The following is a 22,026-nucleotide window of genomic DNA, read 5'->3' on the forward strand; positions in this document are numbered from 1 at the left end:
GCAGGCAGAATTCGGCTATGGCCCAAAATTATTTAGGATTAAAAAAAAGATAATGTATTTAGTTAATTAATCAATTAGTAATGGTGTGTGCACGTCTTTAATCTCTAGCAAATACAAATAGTATTTCACTCAAAAATTTCCCAAACTTTGGCAACGGAAGTTCTGCTAATAGTTATTTGTTCATATTACTTTTCATTCCTATAATATTGTGATTACCTGAAATAAGAATGAAATCAATCCATAACAATTTCATTCCATTCCATTCCATATACGCATCCGAGATTTCCATAGCCCTCCTATCTCTCTGGCCGAGTTTCACACCTCGGCTCCTTCGAGAAGATGGAAGAGGATCTCGAGGAAATCCTTGAAATAGCGAAATCGGAGGTTGGCAGCAAGGAAATAGCCGAAACGAGAGAGATTGACTTAATTTATAAAAAAAATATTAAGAAATATTGAAAAATCTAATTAATCATGGATTATTATAATAATTATGTCAAGATGACTTAATTAGCGTTGTATGTTAGTTTTGTGACAGAGCTGTAAAAAATGATAATTTTCAGACCATTTTTATTTGTTCCGCATTCAAAAATCAAAAGTAAATAATATGACCAAAATCGTAAAATAATTATATGTTTAGGATTAAAAATGGTATTTACTCGATTACCCCACCATCGACAAACTCGGATTTGAGAAACCCTTACAATGAGTACCCACCAATGAATGTACATTTTGAAAGTTGCATGTCTAAATCACATTCAAATATTCATAATTTATCTTTTATTTCTATTAAAATTGCTTCTTAATTTTGTCAAACAGTTAAAACGTTTAAGGGGGTGTCTATTTTTGTAACCCTAATCTGATGTATTTCCAGAATTTATTGCATTTCATTGGTAAACAAGCTCCAAGGATTGAACATTTGACCTTTCACAACATATTAAATTGTACATTTAAACCACTTTGTATTCATGAAAAGCAAGATTGAATATATAACTACAATATGAATAGCAGAATCCTCCCAAATTCTGTTTTACCTAACAGTATTTATATACTTCCAAAAAATGCAGGAAATAAAAAATAACTGATATACAAGTTCAATAGCTTTTCAGCTTCAACTAAGGCACGGAAAATGTCTTGCTAAGAAAAAAATTTCACGAGCCGCCGGATCGGCCTTCCGACTCCGACTCTGTCGATACACCTCGTGTCTCAGGTTCACCGTGACTCCTCTTTTCGACAAGAATAGACATTTACCCCTGCGAGGAGCCTTCTTCGCCCTCTCCAGTTCAACGGCTTCCCTCATCGACGTCTGCAGATTGCAGGGGTTCGAAGTCGTCTGACTTGGCTTCGTAGTCCAAGAACTCACTGTTATGTATAGGCGAAGATGGAGCCGTTTCGAATGCGTCAGAAAAGACGGGAGGAGGATCAAGTGAGTCGGAGCTTTCTCTCCACTCGACCCACTCTGGTGTTTTATCCGAGGGAGTGTTGGATACGGCACCATCTGCCTCACCTTTCAAAACATCATCGTCCGCTCTTCTGTCGACGTCCATGTACTCCTCGGCGTCGGGCAACGAAGATGCATTGGGACCGGCGGAGTGCTCGTTGTCGATACTCTCGTCTTCGAACTCAAACCAGTTGGAGTTCGTGAAGAGCGATCCTCCTCCGCTGGAAAAACACGAGACGGAAACAGAGAATACGGTTGGCTCCCATACACGATCCAGGAAGACTTCTCGAAAGATTAAAAGTGTCTGCTTACCTGTCCTGATTATCGCCCAAACGGAGCGAAGAAATGACGACTTCAGCAGATTCATCGTCGAAGTAGACATCCTGTGGGAGTTACGGAAGGTAAGCCCGTTACGGTAACAGAGAAACACTAGTTAAAGTTCGTGGAAAAGTGACGTAACGGTTTATAGAATGCAAAACGAATCGATAAATAAATCGAAAGAAATGGAGACGACGAAAACCAGGGCAACAAGTCAAATATCCGAATCCAAACCGATACTCAAGTGCAATCTATTGTTGCAACTATATAATTTTTCGAATACATACCTCATCATCTCGTTCGAGTGAGGAATCTCCCTGCCCAAAAGCACATCAACGAACAAATTAATTTCCGTTACTCATTATGCAAAGTCATCACGAGAAACACCCTTACGAATATTTTTTTTCCAACCAAAATGTATTAAGACAAACCTCGGCGATAGCATCATTACTATAGATCCCATATTTAAAGGCCTGGCTCAAGTTATTCGCCAAAGCTGCAACATCATAATCCCTGTCTTGGTAGTCATCATCGTCGCTATCTCTTGTTCGATCTTGTAGAGTGGTGGGTCTCCTACCGAGCAAATTAGGGAAAAAAAGATACAAATGCCCATAATAAAGATATATACACGGAATATCAAATAGATTCAAAACAAAATAAGCCTACGATCCAATGACCTCAGACGAACATAGAAGTCGAGTATGACCTTTAACCAAAATACGAACTTTACACATAAAATTGAAAGTAAACTAATCTTACTTCTTGCCTCAACTACAACGGAATCGTTTATTGTCACTATTTGGTAATTGATTTTCCTTATTCCAACTTAAAATCACTTACCCGCATGCCCACTGGGAGACATTTTCCAAAGCATTGCGCTTAAGCAAAACATTCGTCTGCCAATCGACCCAGTCGCTGTTTTCCTGCCAATGGGAAGACTCAGCAGTCATTTAAAACATCGTAATAATTGAGCCTTCGAGTATATAGAATGGTTAAAACTTTTTTAAAAGAAAAAAAAACTAGTCAACAGGGTGACGAAAAAAGTCGGGAAGATTAAAATAGAATGACTGAGTGAGCATTGAGCAAACCTGCAAGAATTTCTGAACCTTGCAATCACTATTCCCCAATTGAATAAGTTTGTTAGCTATACGGGTTAAATAACCGATATTTCCGATCCTGGGTGGCAACTTTCCTGCAGCAGCGACCGTTGGCTGCGAGCACTCCCAGAAAATGGTAGTTCTTAGTAATGAAATATCTTCAGCAACCACCAGAAAAGCTACCAAGAGAATAAGGGAGCAGAACTGGAAACGAAAAAAACAAAACAAAAATATACCTTGCTCTCATCGGAGGACAAAGTGAAGTTCTTCTCAGAATCAAGAATCTTCCTGACGAGATTACACTTATGGAGAAGGTGGTCAACAAACTGATGATTTTTGCTCTCCAGGCAAGATATTACGATGTGTTCCACGTGATTGTGTAATAAATTATTGTAAGGATACCTACGGTCATAAGAGAGGTAAACTGACCAGTTACCAATTGTAATGTTAAAAAAATAAAATTATCACGAAATTGCAAGTACTCGAACGTAACAAGAAGCGGGGTGCACTTACTGGAAAAACAATTCAAGAATACGTTCCAAAGCGCCCAGGCGAATCAGTTCCTTTTCGGCAGCTTCATTACTAACAGCAACTAAGACTGAAATGAACTCTATAATCTGCGAGAAAGGAGAGGCCAACAGTATTATTTGCAGAAAAAAGGATAAAATAGAAAGTGAGCAAAATGTTTGATACAATTTGATATTCGTTAAACGAGAAACAATATTCTTGTAAAATAAACAAATGAAAAATATATAGTCAGTTTTTTGGAAAGAAGCAATTTCAATTAACAATGCAGCAGTCAATATAAAACTGTATGATTTTAAGCAATAGAGAAATCCAAGGGCTCATTAAGTAAAATGCAGAAGATACCTTCAGCCGACGTTTTCCAAGAGGAGGTTGCAATTTCCCATACGCAGTTAGCAGGGTGTGTTCCTCAGATGAAACGTTCAAAAGCTTGAGAAGATCACCTGCCCGATAAACCAGTTTAGTCTTGTCTCATCATTTCAAGATTATGATACAATTTATGAAAAGTGAACATTTCGGACATAAATACAGAAAATCACATTTATTTACACTCGGAATTTATTGCTTGAGCCGAAGTAATTATGAAAAAAGGATCCAATGTTACCTAGGCTACCCAGCATGCTTTTAACAGTCTCGGGATTAGCTGTGGCTCCAGGTCCATTAGAAGTTTGACGATTATACATGTAATATATACCAGATGTCAGCCTCTTGGGGTCTAACAACGATATACAAACTAGTAACAGGTTGACCAGAACAGTCTTGGGTCTCGACTCCTCCAGAGCGTGACGAAATAACCTTCCTATAAAACTGACAGCAGCCAGTTTCCAGCGAGTATAAGAAAAAGGGGATATAGAGAAACAAAAAGGTAGTATTCAGAAAAGGTGCAACCTTGGGCTGGAGATTTTTGCAGCTAATCTCGGGGGAGCCCATCGAGTAATGGTGCAAAGAGTTTCTGCAGCATTAGCGTGCACTCCAGGGCAGTCCTACAAATATATATTTTAGCTACTCAAATTATTGGCGAAACATTTTTTCAGTATCCCTTTACGAGCATAAAATTCTATAAAATATCACAACCAAAAGACTAAAAAGCATCAGATAAATCACATGAAAGACGAAAGGCCTCAAGAGCCACCGCCAGCTTAAGGAGAAGAGAATAGCGTCGACGTATAAATTCCCCGTTCCCTACTAGTGTAACTTACAGATGAACTGAATTTATCCACAATCATATCCAGGATATCCATCTCTTCCAACCATTGCATGGTGTCGCCACCACTATTCCCATAAATATGTACATCAGCACCAATGAAACGGATTAACACCTGTTGATGCAAGAAACTATTAGAATTCAACTATAAGTAAAAGAGAGACGGGGAGGGTCTGAACAACAAACCTCCATTATAGACGTAATTCCAATTAGGTCAACTAGCTTTTTGATGATATCCTGATGGCCCTGGACAAATGTTAAATGGAAATTCAATGAGGCTCAATAGGAACACAAAATCCAGAATCAAATGAGAAGTTTGATTATGAAGATATACTGAACTCACTTGGATATAATTCATTAGAGGGGATGTCTTCCGAAGCAAGAGGCATACAACAACCTGTCACATAAAGATAAGGATTCAGGAAATGAAATTATAAATCAAAATATGACAAGAACTTATAGGCAGTGAAAGAACAGAAGATCACAGGGCATATCTTAGTGTATATTAATGTTCTAGGTTAAACTTGCTGCAACTTTGATTATATGATTCATAATTACAGCCAGTAGGCCCTGAAAAATGTCTTGAGCATATTTTCATTGCCACGCTCCCAAAATCTCTCCCTCTCAAATTCACTTTTAAAAAACTGAAACTTGTGTTCTATATTTCCAATGTAATACCATTTGAAAGGGGATAGATACTTTGCCCTACACCATCTTATAACTTTGGATTATACAGCCATATCAAATTATTAGGCAAAATCAACTATGATCAACCAATTTAATAAACCTTTTTGGTCTAATATGCTAATAAGATCATAACAGCGTATGAACCATTCCTATGAACCACCAATCGAGCATATCATACCTTGCTAAAATAACCAGCCAACTGAGAACTATGAGAGTGCTCAGGATCCAGAAAAGAGAAAAGTAAGTCCATCAACTGCAAACCAAAAGTAGGGAGGGAATTAATAAACTCTGGATTAAAAGACAAAGAACAAGAGCAAAGTTGTGCATTTTCAAGACCTCTTCATCATCTACCAAAGCCTTCAGTATTATATCGACCTCACACGTAAAAATTTCGCAAGCGATAAATGGGAACCTACACAGAAAAAGAAGGAAGATATGTCACAGGGCTGTGTCAGAAATGCATTATCAACTATAGTCAAACGGCATGTAATGTCTGGCAACATTAGCAGACACCCAGTCTAAAGAACTCTTTACTGCTCAAGCGTACTTCAATATACGTTCTTTACTAGCACCCTTGGGAGCTTCTTGCACTATGTACTGAAGAAGTTGTTTAACTTGAGATATCTCCCGCAAGCTGTGAAAGAACATTTGGTATGAACTTAGTGTGTGGAAGGCCAATCATACTGAAAATTGGAACAAAAAATGAACTTGAACAAACAATAATTGTTTTCCTATTAATATGGAATCAAATAAGTTTTTGAACAAAAAAAAGGAAATATAATGTACACCCATAATTTTTCCCATGGCTGCATAAGGATATTCATAGACTTGTGAAGACTACCTTGATAGTTGAAAAAGAATAGGTATTAGTGATATTTTAGCAAATATCCAAGTTTGATTCAGTCAACGAAGCCTTTAAATGTAAAGTATTCATATTTAGTGCCAAAATAATTGCACATAATTCACAGCCGAAAGTAAGCAAATTAAAACTGGAGAACATCTCAGAAAGGAAAAACATTTGGTTCAACTACGGAAGAACCAGCTTTGAACCACTTTCAGCAAGACATAATTGTGAAAGCAACAAAGGACTTAGTAACATGGAAAGTGCAATACGAAGGATTATAAGTGAATAGGAGATTACTAGCTGATAAGTCGTCCATTGAGAGCCTTGCACTCTTGAATTATTTCATCCTCGTCCAAGAGCTCATCCAAAGTAAAGTTATCCTTGTCTAAAATGGTCTCCACCTAACAATAATCAGCAGAAGACCTAAATTAATCACTCATATACACACATTATAGCACGTCATAATGTTAGGTAGGCGCAGTTGAAGAGGATATTATAAAATCTCCAAAAACAAGAATTGAGGGTATGAAAAATATTCCACTTGAGAACACTAACTATACACCAACAAAAGGATTCTGAAAAAGAAGTGAATGCGAAACAGTATAAGCTTTTTGGGGCCAAAATCCCTACTCTAAGAGAGGAATAGTTGACCACTTCTCATAATAGCAATATGTCCATTTGATAAATAGAAAAATACTGAAATACCAATGGCAGTTAACATACTCATTAGTATCAGTCATAAGTCATAACCAAAAGATAAGTGTGGTAATTAAGGCAGGGAAATATGCGAGAAAGTTTATGTAAAGGAGAACAAAGGGGGCGAAAGAATTTCGAATTGTAGATCACATCCCTAACCAGTTTGTCAAGACCTATTACTCCACCTCGTCCAAACTCACTCTATTTTTCGAAAAATCAGAACAACATTTAGTTTATATACGGAACCATTGATTTGTCCTGTTATATATAACAAACATTCAAATTAAAAATTAAAACTGGAATTGCTTTGAGGAGTCCAACAACCAGCGATGACACAAAGGCCTCGCCATATTAATCACCGACCCACACACCACCTACCACATGTCATGGTCGTGGGCATACTGTTTCAGTGCTACCAGCAAAATGTAGACAAGTAGCAAATCCGCTTCCAATAAAAAGCCTTACACACTAGAATAAAAAAAGCACTGGCAAACAAGCATGGTAAAGGTCCGGGTTTTTTCTATTTTTGTTCTAGAATGAAACTTAGATTCCGTGTTTGTACTAAACTTTTTTTTTAATCCGTGTTTGGGAGAGACGCATGACCCTCATGCGTCTCCTTTTAATGAAACGCATGACGATTATGCGTTTTATTAAAAGGAGACGCATGAGGGTCATGCGTCTCTCCCAAACACGGAATAAAAAAAAAGTTCAGTACAAACACGGAATCTAAGTTTCATTCTAAAAAAAAGAAAAAACCCGTAAAGGTCCACTCTTCTAGCTATCAACAACAGTATGCCCAATTTCTCAACCACTCATCAAAATCTCACACTCCAAGAAATGTTAATCATCATATCCAATAACAAGAAACCAACAAGCAATATGAATCCAAGAAATGGCACATAGCATTCACAAGATTACTTTTTTTCAAGATTGGATTCATGGCACTTACTGGCGATGCAGTTGAGAGACCGGTCATATGCCAAAACATGGTGAAAATTCAGAATCTTGATTATTCAACAGTAATGTCCAGCTCAGATCCAACACTAGCTCCCAAAAAAAGAGGTGAATCCCAAAAAAGGGAAAAGGATCAATCTTTCTAACAATCTCAATAGACTCATAAAAATCTCCAAATGCGATAACGAATCTAACTACTCACCAAGAAAAAACAGATGTCAATTCCCCATCTGCTTCAATCAGGAACGGCGGCTATGACTTGCAAGGGAAAACAAAAATGTGATATAATGCAGTAATATATATCCCCACAAAACTTACCATCAAAAGAATTTTGTAACGAATTTTTCCTATCTATTACTTTATGGGGTTGAGAGGGACTTCGACTACCTGTCTCTCTCTGTCTCTCTCTATTCTTGTAGGCGGAGAAGAAAGAAATGAATTGGAGCCAGAAAGAGATGATTTTGATTTGTATGTGCGATCCAACCAAAGCCTGATTTGGGCATTTTGTGGGTATGCGAAAGAATCAAGAATAAATTGAAGCCAATTTTGAAAAATGCAATAATATGTCGCCTTGTATTACCTCAAATCAACTAGTACTAATTCAACTAGGCTTTATCTTCAGATGATCTCAGATTTCCCAACTGCAAATCTTCGCTTTAATCAGTCAAATGGCACATTTAACAAAAATGAATTATTCATTAAAGGGAAAATTGCAACCATTGGTAATTCGAGTATTTAATTTATAATTTAGTAGCTTATTTGTGTATATGATTTTTGTATAATAATGTTGGAATGTAAAAGAATTAATTTTGGAAGCGGTCAGACCGGATCCGATACTTTTTGTGTTAAATGATAAATCCATTTCTTGAATAGTAATTCTTGTAGTAGTACATTAAGATAGATAGTAACCTTATTATGAACAACGATTATTTTGCGACAGTTATTTTTAATCATAAAAAGTTACTTTTTCATTTGCCATACACTGTATCTTTATTTATAAAATAATTACTTTCATTTATACGAACAATCATTTTTATTTATAACAATAATCACTTTTAATATCTTTAATGTAGATGATAAGAGAGGAAACTCGTATGTTTTTTTAACAATATCATGACGAGTAAATTATATTTGTGCAGCCTCTATAAATCTAATCTTTTGACCTCACATTATTACCGATACTCCATCCATCCTATAAAAATATATACATGTAATTTCAGATAAAATTGGTAAAGTAAAATAGAAGAGGAGAATGGTAATTATAATAGTGTTTATATAGTGAGACATTGAGACCCATATTGTTGTCAGTGTTTTTATGGTGGTATAAGTTGTAAATAATTTGATGTATATGGGTAATAAACTTTGATAACTTTCCATAAATGCAATGCCATATTTTTATGAGACAGGCGAAAATAGAAGCGTGCACATATATTTATGAGACGAATAGAGTATTACATATTCTATTTTCTTTGTTATTTTTTCTTTTGTACATAAATCAATTGTTCATTAGATTTATTTTTGTATATAAATTATACTAGTAAAATTAATTTATTTTTAAGCTCACTCAAAAATTATGTGGGTGTTTGGTAGGCAAAATTAACGTCAAGATAAAAGAAGTGAGATAATGTACATTTATGTTTTTGTCTTTTACAAAATTGTACCCAATAATCCTGTAAAAATCACTAGAGGTAGGGGATGGTATTTATTCAGCGACGAAAGGAGTATTTCGTGGTTTATAAAATAATTTATTCCCTATATATGAGCTAAAAGTATGACATGTTAGAAGGAGATCTATAAAATAGTGAAAAGGCCCATTTATATAATAATTCCAGCACATTTTCCTCACATAAATAAAAGGAAAATAACACTACATATAATATCGTGCCGAAAAGCAAATGTTTCATTTCTAATGGAGGGGAGGGAGTACATCAAATGATGTTTTTCCCCCACAAAATTTAATGATAGATTATACACTATCTAACAAAATCCAAAACTGGCCAAGTTGAAGAAAGGTTCCATCAAATACAAAATTTATCAGCAAAATGAGAGGCCTTCTACAGTCGAGACAAAGGGAACGCAAGGAAAGGATTTCTTTAGGCTTTAAGCCGGTCGACCTCCGGGAAACGAGGTTCTCGATACACTTCACACTCACCAATATCTAAGTAAGTTACCTTAGTCTCCCGGTTGGTACATAGCACAGATTAGCTTCCTCATATCTCGAGCCACGAACAATTTTGAGAGGCCCTAAACGTTGACAACCATTGATTCGATACAGGGGTGATCTTTTTTTCTTTTCAGAGTTCAAGATTGAGATATCAGTCAGAGTCAGAGAAGCAGAAAGCAGGCTCTCAAATTTTGCTTTATAATCTCATCGTTGAGAAGACTGAATGTGGAATATAGGGTCAAGACAGCTTCAAAGGATGTAATGCAACTCCATTTTTAGCAGAAGCAGCACGTCCCCACCTTCCCAATCGAGGCTCCTGCCAAGAGATAAAATGTTTGATTGATACTAGAGAGTGTATATATGTCTATTAAGATATCAAGATTGCCTACGAAATACTACTAGATGTGCTCAAACTCCACATTGCATCTAAGCCAAGCTACGTTAACATCTTTTATGAATTATGCAATCAGTGCATATCTTTGAGGAATATTTACACGACAGTAGATGAAGAGTTAAACAATCCTATATGATACAACATTTGAGCTTAACCCTTCTCGATTCAGGTGATGATAAATAATAATCCGCGTGCATATTAGCATGAAGGACTAGGAGGTTATATTATTTTTACAAGTCAAATTCTACCGATTTCTTCTAGCTTTATTAGGTGGGATGTTTTCAAATTTCACATGATACCGTTTTCTTCTAATGTGCAATTGAGGTGGCTTCCCTTATTTATTCAAAGTTAAACACATTGTTATCCAAATTAGCACATCAATAAAGACACTCATTTTGTAAGGATAGCAAGAGATGACATAATTACAAAAGATACTTGCATGAAGATGCCATTCGAAAAAGTTTTTTAGTATAGAGGAAAGCCAACATCGACCATGTAAGACACAAGAACAATGCCAAATAAGAGTAAGAATACTTTTTCCAACTCGATTGCTAGAACTCAAATAAGAGAAGTTTCACCACTTCTCACATTATAACACAAACTTCAGATGTCGGGAAGATCTAAACATATAAGTTGAGATCAAAGAAGCTTCACCTGTGCAACCCCAGCAATTAGGAACTTTCCAGATTTCGCAAATGCCAAAGAATTTACAAATCCGTCCTGCGTTTAGACCATCAGAATAACAATGTAAGACATAAAGTACAGAATTATATACAAATCAATAAAATTAAAATGAGCATTGAGGTAGTTCTATATGATATCCACACAGGTGAGATAGTAATTTGTTTGGGGTCAATGTGTCTTTTAAGAGCCTGAATGTACTCTTTGTAAGTGAAGGCCCGGGAAATTTGCACCGATTATGTCATCAAACTAATACGAGAAAGCTTGTTCAACAATCTGGAAGAAATAGAAAGCAAACTCTTACCAAGTTGAGTTCAAATAAGGGACGAAGGCCTTTAGACTCATTTTCAATAGCCCAAAGGCGCACTAATCCATTTCCAGCTCCTGAAGCAGCAAGATCACTGCTTCTACAGACAGCCACCGAGCTGACCCAGGAAAGAGCAGCTGAACCATTTCTTGATGAATCCTGGGCCTCATTTTCTGTAGAAGATGAACTAAGAATTATGAATTTCATGAACAGAGCTCCATGAATTAAGATAGCAGATAGGCTATTGTTATAGACTCAGACAGTGTTGCATTTAGTAACCTTTGTGGCCATTTGAGAGCCCTTCCAAATTATTCTGATCAGACTTGTTTTCACTACATGAGACGTGTGCATTCTTTACAATATGGACAGGCTTCTTGCGCAGCGCATTCCAGAGCTCAACATTTCCATCATCAGAACCCGACAAGAAATCATCATTATTAATAAAGCAACAGCACTCCAGTGAAGATGCCGGAGCTCTAAATACTAATTGTGATTCTTCCGGTACCTATTATTGCATATGTAACAAATACGATAGTCAAATAATGGCATGAGAAGTAAAACTATCAATTGCACAATCTAACCAAGTTGAAGAGTGAATAACATATCCAGTTAACAAGGGTATGAGATAGAAACAGGGAAACCATGGTACAAATTTCCCTAATGAACCCAACAATATTAAAGCTTGAAAACAGTTCAATTCTTATAGTTGGGCTAATGCATTTCATTTGTGGCAACTTAATTTAAGTCAGAATTTGCAGAAAGATGATAAGAATGTTGATTTACTTATCCCAGTTCCCAATGTACTGATGCATCTCAGTTAGCCAGATATCACACATGAGAGAAATGATGCCAGCGGGAATATGAGTATATAGTTATATACTCGGTAGCTACTGCTGCAACCACTTCAAAAGGTTTAAATTACCTTCCACAAATGCATGGTACGGTCACGTCCAACAGTCAATACACGTTCTTTTCTCAAGCTGTCAATGGTTAAAACTTCACTCTGGTGACCAAATAGTGTGCTTATGTAAGTCCTATCTTCTGCATTCCAAATCTTGATAGAACGATCAAATGAGCCAGAGAAGAGCTCTGCAGTACCTTGCCTAAATGTTAAGCAAGAAATAGGTCCTTTATGTCCCGGAAAAGCCTGCATACAACATTATACGCAAATTGTGGTGTTAAGCAAATATATTAAAAGCTCCAGTGCAAGCTTGAATCTTTCTATGCTCATTATCCAAGTATATGCAGCATCAAATGAATTAATGAATATAGAAATCCCCAATAAACATCAACAAAGATTCAAATTTTATTAAACAAAGTCAGTATGATTATAGCAAGAGAGCATGTTGCAATCTAGCAGCAAAAAATCCAATTCCCTCTTCGAAAATATGTTGCAATGTAATTGAATCACACCTGAAGGTGCTGGCGTGTGCGAACATCCCACAGATGAACATGCCGATCAAGGCCTCCACTAGCTAGATACCGACCATCAGAGCTAACAGCCAATGCTAGAACCTGTCTACTTTGCTTCTTAGCTCGACCTTGCGGGTCCTTCAAACCATGAGCCTTCAAAACTTCATCAGAAGGCCAGAGGTACTTTTCGGACTTCCCAGTCTCAACATCCCAGTGAACAATGGTACCATCCTTGGAAGCCGAAAATCCCCTAGAGTCATCCTCAGATAGAGCCACACAAGTGACAGATTGCCTGTGCTTTACTAAAAATCGAAACCCTTCACTCCTTTCTGGCTTCTGAACCCTAAAAACAATACACAAACCAATCCTAATTCAAACACCTATACAGTAAAACATCAATAACGATCACATGCTAAATTTCTCGAATTCGATAAATAAAATCCCTAAACCCCAAATTGAGCTCAGTTATGCATATTTACTTCAACATACCAAATTGAGCTAAAAATAAAACAAACCTCGAAGCAAGAGCTCGTCGAACGCGGCCGCTCTCTTCGAGTTGATCCTGCTGCAAAATCTTCGCAATGAGCGTATCCCTCTCACCTTCCCTCTCCCTCCGCCCTTCACCTTCCTCCTCCGATTCCTCATTTTCCTCTCTTTCCCTCTCCTTCGCCCTGAGCTTCTCGAGAAAGGCGTCGGCCAACCGTTTCCGCTTCTCCGCTGGCGTCTCCTCTATCTCCTCCTCCTTCTCCCCCGCCTCCTTCTCGGAATCGGAATCACCTCCATCTTCGTCACTGCTCTTAATCTCTTCGTCGTTCTCGAATTTGCGGCGCCGCTTCTGCTCCGTAGCTTCGAAAAAGGAATCATCGGCGATGGAGGAGAACCGCTTCTTACTGTTAGTTCTGCCCTTGGCCGGATTAGACGACCTCCTTTTGCCGCCCTTCATAATTTTCTGAGTTGCAGGAGTGTCTGCAACGGAGAGAGCAAGAGGTTTAAGGGATAGATAGTAGGGTTTTTGGGTTGCAATGATAAATGAAAATGCTTCAATCTCCTACCAAATTAGGCCCATTTGTTCAATACATTAATATTTACGGCCCAATACAATGCCCATTTTTTTAATACATTTACGTTGTGTTTGGTTTCCTAGATAAAATAATATCAAGATATAATCTATAATACATTTAGGTTGTGTTTGGTTTCCTAGATAAAATAATATCAAGATATAATCTAGGATTGAGTTGCGAGATTATTTTAGTCATAGAGGGTTAGCTATGATTAATTATCTCATGATTATCTATCCAAGATTGAATTGTAAGATTAAATCTCATGAAAACACACTACTAATTTAATCTTGGGATACAATCTTTCAAACTGAACGCCACCTTAATATTTTAAGGCCCCATACAAGTTTTGATAATAAGGAGTACTACATTAAAAAAATAAGATTTGTCTCAAATTTAATTGAGTATTTACCACAAAATTCCTCTAAAAATACTCCCTCTGTCACATAGAAATAGATCATATAGGGTTGCCCTAAATTTTAATTCATAATTGATAAAGTAAGATGATGGAGAAAAAGTAGCTGAAATTGTGTAGAGGATGATGAAACATATAAATGATAAAGTAAAAGAGAAGAAGAAAAATATTGTCATAAATGAATATGAACTATTTCTATAAGACGGATGAAAAAAAAATACTACCTCCGTCCCGGCTAAGATGACACACTTCTTGGCCGGCACGAGATTTTAGGAGTTATTGGTTAAAGTGTTTAATTGGAGATAGAAAATGTGGATGTAAGTATTAAAATAGAGAGAAAGAAAGATAAATATTTTAATAGGAGTAAGAAAAAGTGGTTGGATGTATTAATTGGAGAGAAAAAGTTTTCAAAAAAGAAAATGTATCATCTTAATTGGGATAAACTAAAAAGGAAAACGTGTCTCTTAAGTGAGACGGGGGGAGTATGATTTATTTATACGGGACAGAGGAAGTAAATTAGACTTGAGTTTGAATACGATAAGGACCCCATTTGGTTCAAGAAATGAGATATCACAAGATAGTTATAATGAGACAGAGTTTTCGAGTCGGGGTAAATATAATGTAAGATAGTGTAAAAAGTTGGATGTTTATAGGGTTGTTTGGTTTATAAAACATCTTCGGTTTTGTGTCTAGATAAAAGTTGAAAAGACAAACTTACCCTTGCATATTATTATCATTATTAGTATATGTTTTAATTCATTTCATTACTAATGCTTTACTTAATTTTGTAAATTTTAAGATTGATTTTTTAAATTTCATCATTAGTGACAATTTACGACAGATTAGTATTTTAGTAGTACTGGTTAATTGGTTAATATACAATTCTATTTATATATTTTAGTCTGCTACATTAATACACGAACTCAAGAACTCAACGGATATTAGCCCAAACAAAATAAACAAGAAGTTGATGGAGCAAAAGTCTAACAAATTAATCGAACACTGAAACACAAAGAACATTTTTTTTTGGCAAAAAAACATATGAATTGAAGAACGGTGATGAAAGAAGGAGGCTCATATAAAATTCAGTTATCTTCATTATTTCAATTTACACAAAATTAAGGCATATTCTACATTAATCCTAATTAAAACCTCACAAAATTACCTAATCCAAGAAGTCAAGAACAATTACACAAGAACATAGGAAAAACTTTGGCTCAAATTCGATTGGGAATCGTCACGGCCCACAACCACCATCCACTCGAATCAGAATATCCAACAACTGAATTAGCCTACGGCAGCCATGGAGCCACTACCACCAGCGACATCCACTGCCGCTGCACGATGGAGAAAATGACGATTGTCATCAGTTGATGGCACCAACGGAAAAATATGTTGCGAGATGAGAGGGCTGACAAAGTAGAGAGGGAAAGACCGGTGAAGTTGGGAAGGGAAAGAGGAGAATGGAAGGCAAACAATCGAGAGGGGGAGAGAAGGGCACACCAAATTGAGGATGAGAGAGAAGTGGAAGAGAGAGATGAGGATATAATAGAGAGTGAAATTTTAATACAGCTAAACTTGCTTTGTCGCAGGGGAGGCAGAGATTAATAACTGAGCTTGTTGGTTGTATTGGGCTGTTAAATGGTGGACTATTATTTGGGCCTGGGAAATTAAATGGCCCAGATGACTGTGGGCTTGTGACTTGCCCTAGCCCACTTCCCAGGTGATATACATCCCTCTCCTCACTCTCACCGCCTCTTGATTCTTATTCTCCCACTCTCTCTCTCTCTCTCTCTGCTCCCTGTGTGTATCGATTGTGATTCCCTCTTCTCTCTCATCTTTGTGATGATCCCAGTTGGTTTTCACGATGATCTTTCATGATTTTAGAGTGATTGATCTTGTGTGAGTGATGGTGAAGGCAACTGCTTCGTTTGCCTGAGTTCTGGAGAAACTAGGGTTTCTTATCTTGAGAGTTTTCTGTGAGGTTTGTTCGGTGAGAGGTTAGATCCAGTGTTGAGGAGTGTTTTGGGGTTGGTTTCCGGTGTGTGAGGTGATTCACTTGAGGAACATTCGGTGCTCCCTTGGATCTTGGTTTTGGAAGAATAGATCTGCCATATTGGCTGGTGGCTGAGCAATATTTGTGATCTATTGTGTTTCCAGTAGCTTCTTCTCTATTTCTTTGATCTTACTACACTTGATCCGAGAGGATCCTACCTATTGTACTAACTAGGGTTTTGAAGTGTGCAGGTTCTCGGGGGCCCAGAAGCGCATCCGGTCAAGGAGTGTGCGGTCCGAGTTAGTTAGCTATAATTTGTTGTAATAGCTAGTTCATTTGTATAAAATCAGTCGTGTGGGTGATAGTTTGACTGAGCTATCTTGTACAAGAAAAAAGAGGTCTCGGTAATTAGTGAATCTGGATAAGTCTGATCCCTACAGTGGTATCAGAGCTACGGGGGGACTATTCCGGCACGTCGAGTCCCTTAAAGGAGGTGGGCAAGTTGAACCCTCCCTCGAGTGGGGGTTTGCTCTGGTAAATTGGTTGTGACTCTCTCTGATTACTTTTTTCTGTTTAGTGCCACTATAGGATTGGGATATTTGCTGCTGGTAGACAGCCTTGGCAATGCTTAGGGTTTCTCAGTGTTTTCTCTTTGTGTTTTGGCTTGCTTCCGTGGTTTCTTGCTGTTCTTTGATCTCTGATCTCTTCTCACTTGACCACCAAGCACTCTATACTGCCCCTGCGCCCTCCAAGAGTGAGTGATTGCGAACTGGGATAGCCTTAGCCAGTGTTGCTCGTGACAGTCAGGGATTTGAGGTCTGACCTGTGTGTTTTGTGTGTCTTTGGGTGACATCTGTGAGAAAACTGTGTTCTGTGTGTTTAACTGTGTGTAAAGTTGTGTGTTCTTATTTTGCTCACTGTGTTCTTGCTAAAATTGTCTCAAAAATGTCTCAACCTATTGGTTTAGTTCCATTTAATGGAAAGAATGATTTTGTGATTTGGAAACAGAAATTGAAATGCATTTTGATTCAATAAAAAGTTTTCAAATCTGTGGAAGGTACTTTGCCCGAGGATACTTCTCGAGAAAAGCTAAGTGAAATGAATGAGTTGGCAAGGGCTACTATTATTCTCAATTTGTCTGATTCTGTGATTAGAAAAGTTGATCATATTGAATCTGCTTCTAAAATGTGGAAATTGCTTGATACTCTGTTCACTGAAACATCTATGTCCTCTAGAATGTATTTGCTGGAAAAACTTTTCAAATTTAAGCTTGATTTGTCTAGGGAAATTGATGATAATGTGGACAGATTTCAAAAGCTTGTGCAAAATATTAAAAGATCTGGTAATAAAATAATTGATGAATATACCAGTATTGCCTTAATGAATGTCATACCTGATTCTTACAGTGATGTGAAAGCTGCCATTAAATATGGCAGAGACTTTGCTCCCCTTGACTTGATAATTAGCTCTCTTAAATATAAGGAACTTGAATTAAGGGAAAAGGCTTCTGATAAATCTACTGTCAACAAGGTTTTAAATGTTAGTGGTAGATCTAAATCAAGAGGGGGTTATGAATCAAATGGTGGTTCCAACTCAAGCTCAAACTCTAGGAAAAAGTTTAGTTCCAGGTCTAACAGTAGGGACCCTAAATCTTTCAGAAAATGTTATTACTGTGGAGAAGCTAGGCATTATAAAAGAGATTGTACCAAGCCTAAGAAGAATAAGCCTCCTAATCATAATAATAATAACTCTCAGATTGAAAATGTTGCAAATGTGGCAAAATATGAAGTTGAACATAAATGCCTCCCCTATGTGTCCTTTTACATCAAATGATTGGCTGTGTGATTCTGGTTGCACTTATCATGTTAGTCCCTTCAAGGAAGTGTTCACTGAGATAAAGCCTGTGTTTAATACCTATGTGTCAATGGCTGATGACAAGAAGTGTGAAATTCTTGGTATTTGCACTGTATGTTTAAAATTTGAGTTTGGGCACGTGTTGAACCTGAAGGATGTGAGATATGTTCCAGAGTTGTGCTATAATTTGATGTCTTGTACTGCCCTGGAAACCTCTGAAATGGGTGGAAAGTGGGGGGAAGGTTGCATGAAAATCTGTAAGGGTTCTATGTGCTTGTTTAAGGCTAAAAGAAAGTGTGGTTTGTATGTTTGTACTGATGTGCCTCTAACTTGTGAAAAAGCATGTGCCAATGTTGTGAAATCTGATAAACTGATGTTGTGGCATAATAGGCTGGGTCACATGAGTGAAAATGGGCTGCATATTCTGAAAAAAAACATGCTATCTTGTCTGATTCTGATGTTCATGTTGAATTGCCTTTCTGTGACACATGTGTGCTAGGTAAACAGCATAGGGTCACATTTCCTACTCCAGTGCCTGCTAATGTTAGTAGAAATGTGTTGGAATATTTGCATATGGATGTGTGGTGCCCTACCTATGTGTCTTCCCACTCTGGGTCTGTGTATTTTCTGTCTATCATTGATGATTTTTCAAGAAAAGTGTGGTGTTTTCTGATGAGACATAAGTATGATGTTTTTGGAAAATTTACTACTTGGAACACCATGATTGAAACTCAGACTGGAAAAAGGATTAAGGCAATTAGAACAGATAATGGTCTAGAATTTTGCAATAAGCAAATGGATGACATGTGTGCTGGTTTTGGAATAAAAAGACATAAAATTGTACCATATACTCCATAACAAAATGGAGTAGCCGAAAGAATGAATAGGACTTTACTTGATAAAGTTAGATGCATGCTATCTAAATCTGGTTTGTCCAAAAATTTTTGGGGTAAAGCTTTGTTGACTGCAACTTATCTGGTAAATAGGTCTCTTTCCGTACCTCTGTTAGGGCAGTGCCCTGAATGTGTGTTTATTGGAAAATCCTTGAATCTTTCTCATCTAAGGGTGTATGGGTGTTCTGCTTTTGTGCATGCTAAAACTGACAAACTTGAACCTAGATCTAGAAAGGGTGTATTCTTGGGATATCCTGAGGGTGTAAAAGGGTATAGAATTTGGTTGAGAGATGAGACTGGGTTCAAAGTCATTATCAGCAGGGATGTGGTGTTTAATGAAACTGAATTCCCCTGTTTGAGATTGGCTGATAATCTTGCTCTGGAGAATGTGGACAGTGACCCTCTTATTGAGGTGGAGTCCACAGATATGCCCACTGATGTGGAGCATCTAGTGGATGCTTCAAGTGAGGTGGAGCAGCCATTCTGGAATACTACACCAATCTATACTCCTAGTGACACACCCAATGAGGGAAACCTACAAGATAATGATGTGAACAATGTGCCTTTACCTGATAACAATGTTGATAATATGCATGCAAGTCCTATGAGAGTGAATGCTCTCTTACCTGCCCAGAATGTGTCAAATAGTTCCTCAGGGATACAAAATGCTATTGATGCTCCAAATTTAAATGACTATGTGCTATCTAGGGATAGGTCTAGAAGGCTGAATGTTAAGAAACCTGCCAGGTATGATGGTCATGTAGGGCTGGTTGATTTGATAAATTTGGCTTTCAATGTGCATGAAACTGATGGGGATGAACCCCAAACTTATAAACAAGCTACTAAATCTAAGTTCTGGAAGGAGTGGCATAAAGCCATGTTGGAGGAAATGAATTCACTTAAAATCAACCTTACTTGGATACTTGTACCACTGCCTCTGGGTGCTTCTGTGGTTGACTGCAGGTGGCTGTATAAGCTTAAGAATGAGGTGGAGGGTCTGAGGTACAAGGCCAGATTAGTGGCCAAGGGTTTACTCAATAAGATGGGGTAGATTATACTGAAATATTTGCCCATGTTGTTAAATTTACTACTGTGAGATTAATGCTTACTCTATGTGCTCATTTTGATTGGGAATTAAAACAAATGGATATTAAAACTGCATTCTTGCATGGTGATTTGGATAAGCCAATATACATGAAACAGCCAGAAGGCTTTGTTGATCCTAAGTTTCCTAATCATGTTTGCTTGCTGAAAAAGGCTTTATATGGTTTAAAACAGTCCCCTACACAGTGGAACATTAAGTTCAATACTTATATCCATAAGTTGGGCTTTGTTAGAAGTACTTTTGATGCATGTTTGTATGTTAAGAACCTTGGCTATGTTCCTGTCTTCTTGCTCTTGTATGTTGATGACATGCTGATTATGGGTCCTTGTTTGAAAACCGTAAGTGTTGTGCAAACTGCTTTGAGTGAAAATTTTGATATGAAAGACTTAGGGGATGCTCAGAAAATATTAGGAATCAATATTTTCAGAAATAGGAAAGAGTGTGTAATTGTTTTGTATCAGGAACCCTATGTGCACAAAATTTTGAAAAAATTTAACATGTATGATGCTAAGATTGCTTCAATGCCCTTAGCTGCTCATTTTATGTTGAGTAAAGACCTATGCCCTCAATCTGAATATGATATCAATGCTATGAAGAAAGTTCCCTACGCAAATGCTATTGGATCTGTGATGTACTTGATGATTAGCACTAGACCTGATATTGCCTATGTTGTGTCTTGCTTGAGTAGATACATGTCTAATCCTGGTCCTGCTCATTGGGAAGGTTTGAAATGGTTGTTGAGATATCTTAAGCATACTGCAAAGTATGGTCTGTGCTATTCTAAATGTGAAGAAGGTGTGAAACTTGGTGGTTATGTTAATTCTAACTATGCTAATGATAGAGATAAGAGGAAGTCCACCACTTCCTATATCTTTACTGTGTGCAGAGCTTGTATTAGTTGGAAATCACAATTGCTACACATAGTGGCTCTATCCACTACTGAGTCAGAATACATTGCTATAACAGAAGCTATGAAAGAAACTGTGTGGCTGAAGGGAGTGCTTTCTGAACTTAATTTTGTGAAAACTCCTCCTGTTGTGTTCTCTGATTCTCAATCTGCAATTCAGTTATGTACAAATCCTGTTTTCCATGATAGAACTAAGCACATTGATGTAAGATTCCATTACATTAGGGATATTGTAGAAAAATGTGAAGTTTCTCTTTTAAAAGTGCACACTGATAAGAACCCAGCTGACATGGGAACTAAATGCTTTCCACTTGAAAAACTTCTTTTCTGCATCAAGTTTTTACATTTTGACCTAGGATAGGTGCATGTCCCGGGAGTAAAAAGACCTCAGTCACTTAATCTACTGTGGTAAGGATGATTAGTGGCTAGAGGCATTAAGTCCTATAGACTATTGGGTGTCAGCCCCTCTGGAGTCTATTAGGCAGACCTGGTGGTTTCCCTATGCTTATGAACTTTGTTCTTTGGTGCTATGGGGACTACCTTGTAGGTTGTGATGATTTAAACCTTAGCCAATAGTGCAATTGGTTTCCCAGAATAATGTCCAAGGTGGAGTATGTTGGTTGTATTGGGCTGTTATATGGTGGACTATTATTTGGGCCTAGGAAATTAAATGGCCCAGATGACTGTGGGCTTGTGACTTGCCCTAGCCCACTTCCCAGGTGATATACACCCATCTCCTCACTCTCACCGCCTCTTGATTCTTATTCTCTCACTCTCTCTCTGCTCTCTGTGTGTGTCGATTGTGATTCCCTCTTCTCTCTCATCTTTGTGATGATCCCCAGTTGGTTTTCACGATGATCTTTCATGGTTTTAGAGTGATTGATCTTGTGTGAGTGATGGTGAAGGCAACTGCTTCGTTTGTCTGAGTTCTGGAGAAACTAGGGTTTCTTATCTTGAGAGTTTTCTGTGAGGTTTGTTCGGTGAGAGGTTAGATCCAGTGTTGAGGAGTGTTTTGGGGTTGGTTTCCGGTGTGTGAGGTGATTCACTTGAGGAACCTTCGGTGCTCCCTTGGATCT

General features: G+C 37.5%; 2 protein-coding genes across 5 annotated transcripts; both read right to left on the reverse strand.

Annotated features, from left to right (window-relative positions):
- Window positions 1-934: 934 nt before the first annotated feature.
- On the reverse strand, window positions 935-8,494 carry LOC121783324 (serine/threonine-protein phosphatase 6 regulatory subunit 1-like). 4 transcript variants are annotated; one of them, XM_042181362.1, is made up of 22 exons: window positions 8,344-8,494; window positions 8,151-8,253; window positions 7,966-8,015; window positions 7,759-7,852; window positions 6,411-6,514; window positions 5,817-5,903; window positions 5,606-5,681; window positions 5,448-5,522; window positions 4,926-4,979; window positions 4,769-4,828; window positions 4,578-4,697; window positions 4,267-4,361; window positions 3,983-4,185; window positions 3,724-3,821; window positions 3,367-3,470; window positions 3,090-3,255; window positions 2,845-2,967; window positions 2,597-2,679; window positions 2,188-2,329; window positions 2,044-2,073; window positions 1,751-1,821; window positions 935-1,659 (listed from the first exon to the last, which is right to left on the reverse strand). In XM_042181362.1, the coding sequence occupies exons 4-22, from the start codon at window positions 7,795-7,797 to the stop codon at window positions 1,281-1,283; spliced, it is 2,109 nt and encodes a 702-aa protein (XP_042037296.1). In that variant the 5' UTR covers window positions 7,798-7,852; window positions 7,966-8,015; window positions 8,151-8,253; window positions 8,344-8,494; the 3' UTR covers window positions 935-1,280. The 4 variants fall into 4 exon arrangements, with proteins under 4 accessions (XP_042037296.1, XP_042037295.1, XP_042037298.1 ...); XM_042181361.1 differs by having other exon boundaries at window positions 7,966-8,021; XM_042181364.1 differs by having other exon boundaries at window positions 7,966-7,993; window positions 8,082-8,253.
- A 1,068-nt stretch (window positions 8,495-9,562) lies between these two features.
- On the reverse strand, window positions 9,563-13,731 carry LOC121785037 (U3 snoRNP-associated protein-like YAOH). The gene is made up of 7 exons (XM_042183371.1): window positions 13,238-13,731; window positions 12,723-13,065; window positions 12,232-12,456; window positions 11,589-11,814; window positions 11,307-11,482; window positions 10,976-11,041; window positions 9,563-10,243 (listed from the first exon to the last, which is right to left on the reverse strand). Exons 1-7 carry the CDS (start codon window positions 13,663-13,665, stop codon window positions 10,166-10,168), a joined length of 1,542 nt encoding a protein of 513 aa, XP_042039305.1. The 5' UTR covers window positions 13,666-13,731; the 3' UTR covers window positions 9,563-10,165.
- Between the last annotated feature and the right edge of the window lie 8,295 nt (window positions 13,732-22,026).

This window comes from Salvia splendens, chromosome 21 (genome assembly GCF_004379255.2).
Source record: "Salvia splendens isolate huo1 chromosome 21, SspV2, whole genome shotgun sequence".
Taxonomy (NCBI): Eukaryota; Viridiplantae; Streptophyta; class Magnoliopsida; order Lamiales; family Lamiaceae; genus Salvia; species Salvia splendens.

Coding starts and splice junctions, on each gene's coding strand:
- LOC121783324 (XM_042181362.1), bottom strand. CDS start 7,797: ATGTTTTGGCATATGACCGGTCTCTCAACTGCATCGCCA. Junction 5,682..5,816: donor AGTAAAGAACGTATATTGAA/GTACGCTTGAGC, acceptor TTTTCTGTGTAG/GTTCCCATTTATCGCTTGCG. Junction 4,186..4,266: donor GCAAAAATCTCCAGCCCAAG/GTTGCACCTTTT, acceptor GGCTGCTGTCAG/TTTTATAGGAAGGTTATTTC.
- LOC121785037 (XM_042183371.1), bottom strand. CDS start 13,665: ATGAAGGGCGGCAAAAGGAGGTCGTCTAATCCGGCCAAGGGCAGAACT. Junction 13,066..13,237: donor CGACGAGCTCTTGCTTCGAG/GTTTGTTTTATT, acceptor TATTGTTTTTAG/GGTTCAGAAGCCAGAAAGGA. Junction 10,244..10,975: donor TAATTGCTGGGGTTGCACAG/GTGAAGCTTCTT, acceptor ATCTCTTGGCAG/GAGCCTCGATTGGGAAGGTG.